This window comes from Pyxicephalus adspersus, chromosome 6 (assembly GCF_032062135.1).
Source record: "Pyxicephalus adspersus chromosome 6, UCB_Pads_2.0, whole genome shotgun sequence".
Classification (NCBI taxonomy): Eukaryota; Metazoa; Chordata; class Amphibia; order Anura; family Pyxicephalidae; genus Pyxicephalus; species Pyxicephalus adspersus.
Genome location: NC_092863.1, coordinates 25,198,603 through 25,208,363, shown reverse-complemented (window position 1 = coordinate 25,208,363; position 9,761 = coordinate 25,198,603). Strand labels below are relative to the sequence as shown.

Below are 9,761 nucleotides of genomic sequence, written 5' to 3'. Positions count from 1 at the left end.
TAGAACCCTGTTCGGACATATTTCTGTAAGTTACAGGTCTACAATTAAAAAAAAAAAAAAATTCATTAAAACCTGTAACGCTTTTGGTACAGAAACCTAGACATCAGTGTAACGCCCAGGTGGTTAAATGGCTTACTTGTGTACATATGTCAATATGCATTAAAATGCATAATTAGGAAAGGGTATCTTAACCTGTAGGACAGTGCAGTTACAATACAATAAAATGATTATAACTTAATAGGACTTTGTCTATGGTCCAAAAAGCCTAATTAGTTTTCACCTTTGATCCATACTTTGCAGAAATTTTCTAACTAACAATTTGATTCGTGTTATGTTCCGTCCAACTTGCAACACTGAGCCATTTTCTTCTGTGTAGGCAAAATCAAATGGGTAGACAGATTCTGGTCCTACATGCTTCTTTCCAATTATTCCTGTAGAAAATAAGCACAGTTAGGAACACTGACACACACAGGCCTAGACATTTCTTGACTGACATTACTTGGCCATGTCAGATGCACCAATATCCCAGAGGGTCAGTATTGGATTTAGGGCTGTAGAATTTGGCAGTCAACAACCTCAGTGCCTTCATCATCCAGAAACTGCCCAATTTGCTGCTGCACATTTCCTGAAAGGCTGTGAACAGCCTCAGAGGAAGTGCAGGGGATGCTAAAAAAGGCACATCTTTGCACAGCTAAAGGGAGGATGAGAATGCTGCAGGCTGCTGGACAGATGATCTGCGGGCGGAGTGGTAACACCAGGAGGCTTTGTCTTACACCAGGGGGACCCAGTGCACCAGCTTAAGGCATGGCAAGGGATCTGAGGGTCTTTTTCATTCCAGTCTCCAACAGTGGCCAGACTACAAACAGATAATATGTGGAGGTCTGTGTGGCCCTCCAAGGGTATTTTTGCCCCTAGACCATTACTGAACCCCTGACAAATCAATTATGGATTTGGATGATAGTATTGAAAGCATAACATCCACATCTGGCATCTCCAGACTCTTTCATGTCTATCTTATGAGTTTAAGGTGAACCTGCTCTGATCTGTTAAGAGAACATAATGTATATGTCAAACCTGGTGTGTCTTGCCAAATCCAATTAAGCTACACAGTTCATACTACTGGATGTCTCACCCACATGCCACTCTCATGAAGTCTGTTTTTGACAGTTTGGTCAGAAAAATGTAGCCCACTGGAAGTCGTTGTGGGGCTCTGGCAGTGCTGAGTGTTCCTTTTCACAAGACTCAAATACCGATAATATTGGTCATGCTGTTAAGTTGTTGCTCTTCTATGGCCCTGTCCAGCTCTTTTTGTGTAAACTTTTATCTGGTGTCTTCTCCACACTATTAAGACCTACTTGTGACAGCGCATATGAATGTGTCATCCTAGAATATCTGAACTACTTATGCAATGCTTTTTGCTACTATACAGTACCAGTAGTGATAAGGGCACTAGCAAAATCCATTCAGGGAGAAAATGAAAAGGAAAAAAAGGTCTGTGGTAGAATGGTCCTAGTGGTTCGTGCTCGGGAGAAGTTTAACCAAGATCCCATCGAAGGTGATGGTTATGTGGGTTTTAGCTGCCTGCGTATTCCCTTCCTTTATTTGATAGTAATGAATGAGGTAGATGATATCACAAGGTCAGTTGCTGTTGATTGGTTGAGGGCCAAATGCCCTGTGAATCCTTTTAAAGATCAAAAGAGGTATCCTTAGGTTGGTGGAGTAAGTCATTAAAAAGGGCCATCACTCTAATTCTAATAGTATTATGCCTTCTCCGGTTTTCAAGATCTTGCTGGAACAGCAATTGATGAATAAATGCAGTAAGCTCTGAGGTTAGATCAGATTGATGCCTAATTTGTTCTAGCAAATCAAAGATCTTTCGCTTAATATCCCGATCCTGACCCCCTAGGTCCTAGCACAATTCTGCAATTACAAAGCGACAGCCCTGGGTCACACATTAAGCATATAACTCAAAGTCTTATTTAGTATGAAGTGCTTTGATCAGGGTCTTTAGATCACAATGTTCATGGCCACTGGCAAAAGCCTGAGGGGAGGTTTTGAAGCCATCCACTAAGGATTGAGGTGATGGAGGAGCGGCTGCTGTAGAAAGATGTTCATTAGCACAGACAAAGGGTTACATAGCTGATCCGCTGCCAGCAGGAGAGAATCATGTGCTGCATATTATATATATATATATATATATATATATATATATATATACACACACACACACACACACATACACACAGCTGGCCAATGAAGACCCAGGGTTTCATCCAGGATAATAGGTACATTTGCCCCAGATACAGGTTTTATGCAGAGTATTTTTCCGTGTAAATCCGACAGTTTTCCTTTTGACCTGAAGGGTGTGCTGAATTACTGCTAGGTGTACCACTATGACACATGTGAGCAAGTCGCCTTTCTGGTATCTCGCATTGCAGAGCTGGAGAAGCGGATTGCAACACTGAAATCACTGGATCACCTTGAGAGGGGTCTCCTGCTCACTGAGCAGGCAGTTAATGGCTTACATGTGGAGGGTGGAGAGGTTAATCAGGATGATCATGTAGAGAGTTGGGTTTATGTAACTAGAGTGAGTGCTAGGGGCTCCCAGAAAAGGAAGGCCAGCCCTGTGTTTGAGCATCCCAACATGTTTGCAAAGTTATGTGAAGATGTGTAGGTGGCAGACCCAGTGGTGGCAACTTTAGATGTTACTGCTACCCCTAACAGCAGGGAGAGCAGCACATCTAGTAGTGGTGGGGAGGGAAACGCAGGAAAGAAAAGACAATTGGTAGTCATGGGGGATTCTATGATCAGGAGGAGGGATAGAATAGTTTGTCGCTCGGATCCCTGCATCTGAATGGTTTGCTAACTCCCTGGGGCCAAGGTTTAGCATGTGATGGACCGAGTGGACAAACTACTGGGAGGGGCTGGACGAGACCCAGCTGTGTTGGTCCATGTAAGAACCAAAGACTATATAGATGGAAGATAGAGAATCCTTAAAATCAGTTTAGTTAACTAGGTTTCAAGTTGAAGATAAAAACCTCCAAGACTATGTTCTCTGGAACACCAATGCTAGAAATCTAGCAAACAAGATGGAGGAGTTGGAAGCTTTAATGAGTGAGGAGAATTATGACTGGCTTTGTTCTTTGCATGACTGGGCTGTCAATATTCCTTGGTATACTCTCTTTCGTAAAGACGGAGTCAAACGAAAGGGTGGTGGTGTCTGTCTGTATGTGAGAAGTGATCTGAAAGTGAAAGTAAAAGAAAATTGCAGATGGAACAAGCAATGTGCTTGAGGCATTATGGGCGGAGTTGAATATGGGGTTGAATAACATACAAAAATTAGTATTGGAGTCTGCTATAGGCCCTCCAGTGCTCAGGAAGAAATAGAGAATCAACTACTAGCACAGATATAGAAAAAGCGACAAAAAGTGAAAGAGTTTTAATCATGGGAGATTTCAACTACCCTGACATTGACTGGAGTGATGGCACTACAGAAACAGCAAAAGGGGAGGAAATTTGTGAATTTATTACAAGATAATTTTATGGTACAGTTTATAGAAGCCCCAACTAGAAATGATACTCTGCTGAACCTAGTTCTTTCTAACAATGCAGAGCTTTTACCAAATGTGCATATAAAAGAGAATCTGGGTAGTAGTGACCATAATATGATTTCATTTAATGTAAGCTGTAAACAGGAAGCAAAAAACAGGAGAGATAAAAACATTTAAATTTAAAAGAGCAAATTTTCCATTATTAAGGGCGTCTCTCTGTGACTTGGACTGGGAGACAATATTGTCCTCAAGAGTACTGAACAGAAATGGGAATATTTCAAGTCTGTTCTACAAAAGCACACTGTAAAATATATTCCAATGGGTAGTTTAGGAGACTAAAATGAAAACTTATGTGGCTCACAGCTGATGTTAAAAAAGGAGATAATATGTGCAAAACTTCAAAATAAAAGGCAGATTGCAAAGGAAAGTAAGGCAAACCCCCAAATTTTTAAAAAATATATTAATAGCAAAAAGATCAGATCTGAGCATGTAGGCCCCTTAAAGGACGTTGCTGGGTTGGTTCCTAGGGATAAAGAAAAGGCAGATCTACTAAACACTTTTTTTTTTAGCTCTGTGTACACAAAGGGAAATGGCAGAGCTCAAGTCCAAATTCATAATAGCAATGTCACTGCCTTAAATGAGTCACAATGGCTCAGAATTGATATGATTAAGGAACAGCTGGGAAAAATTAGGGTTGACAAAGCACCAGGACCAGATGGATTACATCTACGTGTCCTCAAAAAGCTGATTCTGAAGTCATTATTTCTACTTCTATTCTTTAGTCACTGGCAAGGTACTGATAGATTGGCGTAAGGCCAATGTGGTTCTTATCTTTAAAAAGGGAGCTAAGTCATTACCAGGTAACTACAGACCGGTTAGTTTAACGTCCATAGTTGGAAAGGTCATAGAAAGTTTGATAAAGAACCACATGGAGAAGTTTCTGCTAGAAAATAATATTATAAGTGATAGTCAGCATGGCTTCAAGAAAGACCAAAGTTGTCAAACAAATTTACTCTCTTTTTTATCAGCAAGTAAGTAAACAGGTAGACAGTGGAGTAGCAGTTGATATAGTGTACTTGGACTTTGCTAAAGCATTTGACACTCTATCCCAAAGACGGTTAATATGCAAGTTAGGGTCAATAGGTTTAGAAAAGTCAATTTGTAAATGGAGAGAGAAGTGGCTTTAAGACCGCATCCAGAGAGTTGTAAAAAATGATTCATACTCTGATTGGTCAAAGGGTATTAGTGGTGTACCCCAGGGTTCAGTGTTGGAACCTTTACTGTTTAACATCTTTATAAATGATATAGAGTTTGGGATTAAAAGTACAAATTCTGTGTTTGCAGATGACACCAAACTATGTAATGGAATTAAGTTCATACAGAATGTCTATAATCTACAAGCAGACCTGGATGTACTGTGTGGTTGGGCAGCCAAGTGGCAAATTACATTTAATATAGATAAATGTAAAGTTATGCACTTGGGAGCTAATAACATGCATGCTTTTTACACTGTCTAGGGTGAAAACATTTGGGGGAGTCAGAAATAGAAAAGGACCTGGGGGTCCTGGAAGATCAAAGACTTATTAACAACATGCAATGCCAATCTGCAATATTAAAGCTAGCAAAGTACTTTCAGGTATTAAAAGAGGAATAGGCTGCAGAGATGGAGAGATAATTCTACCCCTGTACAAAGCATTGGTCAGACCACATCTGGACTATGCAGTCCAGTTTTGGGCACCAGTTCACAAAAAGGACATTGTGGAATTGGAGATAGTGCAGAGAAGGGCAACTAAACTAATAAAAGGAATAGAGGAGCTCAGCTATGAGGAGAGATTAGCCGAACTGAATCTATTCTCCCTTGTGAAGAGACGTTTAAGGGGGGATATGATCACCTTGTATAAATATATAAATGGTCCATATAGAAAACTCTCTTACCAATTATTCACTTTGAAAACATTACACAGAACAGGAGGGCACTCTATGCATCTGTAGGAAAAAAAGTTTAAGCTCCGGAGAAGGAAGGGATTCTTCACTGTTAGGTCAGTGAAAATGTGGAATCAGCTCCCTCAGAAAGTAGTTTCAGCAAGTTCTATAGATTGCTTTAGAAAAAAGTTGGATGTTTTTCTAGAAGCACAGTATCTAACTGGGTACTGAGCCTTAAAGTAAAAAGAACAGTGACTGTTGATCCAGGGAATATCCGATTGCCTCATGGAATCAGGAAGGAATTTTTTTCCCCTGTTGAAGCAATTTGTACCAGGGTTTTTTTTGCCTTCCTCTGGACCAACCATGTCTTATAGGGTTTTTTATCTGGGATATGTTTATTTCCTCAGTGGTTGAACTTGATGGACTTATGTCTTTTTTCAACCTTAACCTACTATGTATATATATCTTGTGAGCTGCCTAAGGTTCTCATGCAGGGAGACCCAAGGCAAGTAGGTGGATTGCAAGTTTTCAGGCGTCTGCCTGTCCGGCTCATGACTAACTTACTTATAAGCCCTAACTCGTCTAAAGGGAAAAAAAGCACAAATAAAAGTCGAAAAATAAAAATGGGCAACAGTCTCTGGAACTTTCCCTGACAACCGTCTTTCTGGAGCACTTTCTCTCTGCAGCCTCCAGCTGCCTACTGCATAAAAGACTTTCTGAACACCCTAGTGTTCAGTGTGAGCTAAATAGTGCACCTGAGCTCAGGCTGCACAGGCAGAAAAAAACCTAGACATAAATCAAGTGGTCAGGGACCCCTCCCATGTCTTCCCTGACCAGCTCCAGAACCCTAAACTGCTTTTCCAGTTTCCAACATTACTATGGAAAACTAACTAAACTTTCCTGGAGCTTTTAACTGATAAAATGCCTGAATCTGGGTGTGTTATAAACACAATGATACATCTTACTAATTAAGTACTGTGACATCCTGTCCATATATATATATATATATATATATATATATATATACACACACACACACACATATACACTGTATATATTTATTTTTGTATATTATTTATTATTTTGTTTTTATGTTTTAATTACCTGTCCTGATGCCAGCCTGGTTAAGTAGTAGAGGTAAACTCCTTACATCATTAAACGAATTAAAGTGGTGAACATCTTGGTGAAGGCCGTAAATACCATTTTGGTGCTGCACAAAAAATGTTATTGGGTTACTAAACATAAAATACATAAATAAATTCCTGGTGCTTACTTGTGCTGAAACCTTGACTTACTGACCCATAAGGTTTATTCACACCAGCAGTTTTGGGCTACTTTACAAAACACAGTGCCAAAAGAAGGAAGGAAATGTGTCTCGTCCCATGGCTAAGAAAAAATTGGACAATCAGTATTTTTATGTAGTGCATTCCGTTTTAACAATGAATGGCAGGACAAGGAAATGCATGTTTATGCAATGTGGTATGAGCACAATAACGTGAGGTGTGAACAAGTCTAAAAAAACAAGTCATGAATGGCATATCCAATGTTACTATCTCCAAAGGTTTCTTTTACAAAATTGATGAAAGCAATAGCTGTCTTGGTGAAATTACAATTACATAACTAACAGTTTTAAGACCTCTGTCTTTACTCTAAACCCAAATCCAAAAAACTGGCACCTGACATTTTCCAATAACAATGCAAGTATCTAAAATAAATCTAACAAAGAGTTTAGAGGGTTCCTTGGCCACCCAGTCCATGTCCGGGTCATCCCCTGGAACTTAGAAAGCCTAGGTGCTCTTTTTAGAATCACAGCAGCAGACTGCAGGGAGCTTAGTGGTTTCCCAAAACCTAAAGGGAAATGAGCTCAGGAGGAAAAACATTCAGGCAGGAGCATTCAGGAGCCTGAACTGTTTGAGAAACTGACCTTATACTGCCTCATTTTAAACTGCTGGCACTAACAATTCCCCTACAGCAAGGTCACAATATATATATTCCCTGAGTGACATTAGACTCCTAAATTATTTATTAGAGTTTTAAACAGAAAGAGTCTCTTTAGAAATTCTGGTCTGTGCACTGCCTACCTACTACTAGAAAACTGGCTGAGGAGCCCCCAGGCCAGTAATAACATGTTAAGGTGCGTACACACTTCCAATTTTTATCGTTCAAAACGAACGATCGATTGGGCAAAAAATCGTTCGTAAAAAAGTAACCAACGACGCCGACGAACGAGGAAAGTCGTTGGAAACGAACGACCGGACCGGCGGATCGGATTGGACGACGATCGTTAAACATCGTTCGTGTGTACGGTCGTTGGTTGATCGTCCATGTGCTGAGCATGCGTGATGAACGAACGTTCGTTCACTTTCCTGTCGTGCACATAATTCCTCTATCGCTCAAACGATCGTATCTATTGTGTGTACAATATCTACGAATGATCGTGTCGTTATCTCTATGTGCAGGATCGGTGCTATACGATCGTTCGTAGATATCGTGCAGGATCGTTCGTTTTCCAACGATAATAATTGGAAGTGTGTACGTAGCTTTAGACTAGTAGCCGTAAATAGATATTTAATTATTTAGTACTTAAATCAGAGCAGGACCTGTAATCAGCGACACATGGTGGGCTTATATAATTTCAACAAGAAAACAAGTACAAACTGTTTTTTTTGTAGCCAAAATATCACATAACTGAATCCCAAGAGTCACAGGGGAAGGTGATGCTGGACATGTGATTACATTAAAATACATCTTTTTGACTGGGTCTACATGGACCGTTTTAAAAACGCATGTAAACCTTCCTACCACGTTTATATGCTTTTTTTGCACTTTTACAAACGTTTTAAAGCTTGTCTTTAAAACGCTAAAAAACTTTTATAAACGCCTATGACGCATTTTACCACGAATTGCCGCGATTGTACATAAGCGTTTATAAAAGTTTTACTTTTAACTCTTTCAGGGAATGAGTACAGGGGTACATAAAAAACGCCTTACTCATTCCTTGAAGGGGTTAAAAATATATGTAAAAAAATAAGAGGATGCTTTAATGGTAAGGTATTTTGATTGAATGTGTGTGTTTTGTGTAAATAAACTTTTTTTTTTTTTTTTTTACAGGTTTTTCCAATGACAGAATGATTCCCATGGGTGCATTCATGACATAAGCATGGGACTCCTCCTGACCGTGAGGGATCCCCGGGCACTAGGGAATAAATGAGGACAAGGCTCCCCCATTCACCTCTAGTGCTTTGTGATTGGCTGAGCAAAGGGAAACCCTGATGACACTTGAGCGTTTCCCTTTGCTCAGTCAATCACAAAGCACTAGAGGCTTTACCACATCAGTTAGCTAATATATTTAATTAAACCCCTGGCAAAAATTTATTGTCTTAAATTTTCTTAAATATTTCTGTTTTTACTGTTCTTTATGTTTTTTGGGGGCGCTAAATTCAAAGATACCATCCATTTTCCCATCACATAAGCTTTTTACACAAAATAGGAGAATAAAAACATGCTCGCCCTCTGGTAAGAATTCATTCAGTTATGACTTTTCCCTTTCACCCCTTTTATACCTTTCCCTAAATATTATGTTATTTTCAAGGAAAACATGCAAAATAGAACCAGAAAAATTGAAAAAAAAAAACAAAAAATGGGTTATTGCGCATCCACTCAATGACGTTGCTAGGGCTGCACCCCCTGGCAGTTGGCATGAGATTACCTGGGCTAGGAGTCTAAGCGGCTCTTGGTCTTCACAAGAGCACCACGCACCGCTAGCCATGTTGCAGTTCCCAGGCTCCCCCCGCAAAAGGCAAGCAGAACAGAGGTCTTCAGTGTGGAGACAGCCAAAGATCAGGTGCAGGGTAGGCTGCTGGTGAGGGACAAGGTCAACATGGACTGAGGTCAGGGCAAACGGCTTGGGCGTTCAAAGGTCCGGGGAGATGTAAAGACAATAGGTGGGGTCGAGGTCAGGTCAACACCACCCACACTAAATGTAAAAAGTAAGAGCTTAAGTATATTATATCTGTGAAATGTCATAGTATATTGGTTCCAATGATTCCCTAAAGTCTTTGTGCTGAAACATCTTCATAAGATCTACTAGTTGTTGCCTAGAGAACTCCCTTGTAACAATACGCGACGGTTTTGAAAAAGACAGTGTTCAAATCTCAAGACCTATGTATCTATCAATAAAATTTTATGTAAAGCCAATTTAACTTACCGTATTTTTTGCCGTATAAGACTTTTTCTTCCCAAAACTGGGGGGGAAAAGTTGGTGCGTCTTATATGACAAATACCGTG

The 9,761-nt window shown here is 40.0% G+C and overlaps 1 protein-coding gene across 9 annotated transcripts in view; it reads right to left on the bottom strand.

Annotated features, from left to right (window-relative positions):
* The window catches only part of SGSH (N-sulfoglucosamine sulfohydrolase), a 79,984-nt gene that overhangs the window by 55,507 nt on the left and 14,716 nt on the right, over positions 1-9,761 (bottom strand). For 6 of the 9 annotated variants that reach the window (XM_072414952.1, XM_072414953.1, XM_072414955.1 and 3 more), the window contains exons 3-4: positions 6,579-6,684; positions 281-431 (exon numbers count right to left, since the gene is read on the bottom strand). The exons of 1 other annotated variant lie outside the window; for it this stretch is intronic. In XM_072414952.1, coding sequence (XP_072271053.1) covers positions 281-431; positions 6,579-6,684 — 257 coding nt within the window. The remainder of the gene's footprint in view (positions 1-280; positions 432-6,578; positions 6,685-9,761) is intronic. 2 more of the 9 variants (XM_072414959.1, XM_072414960.1) reach the window with 1 other exon arrangement.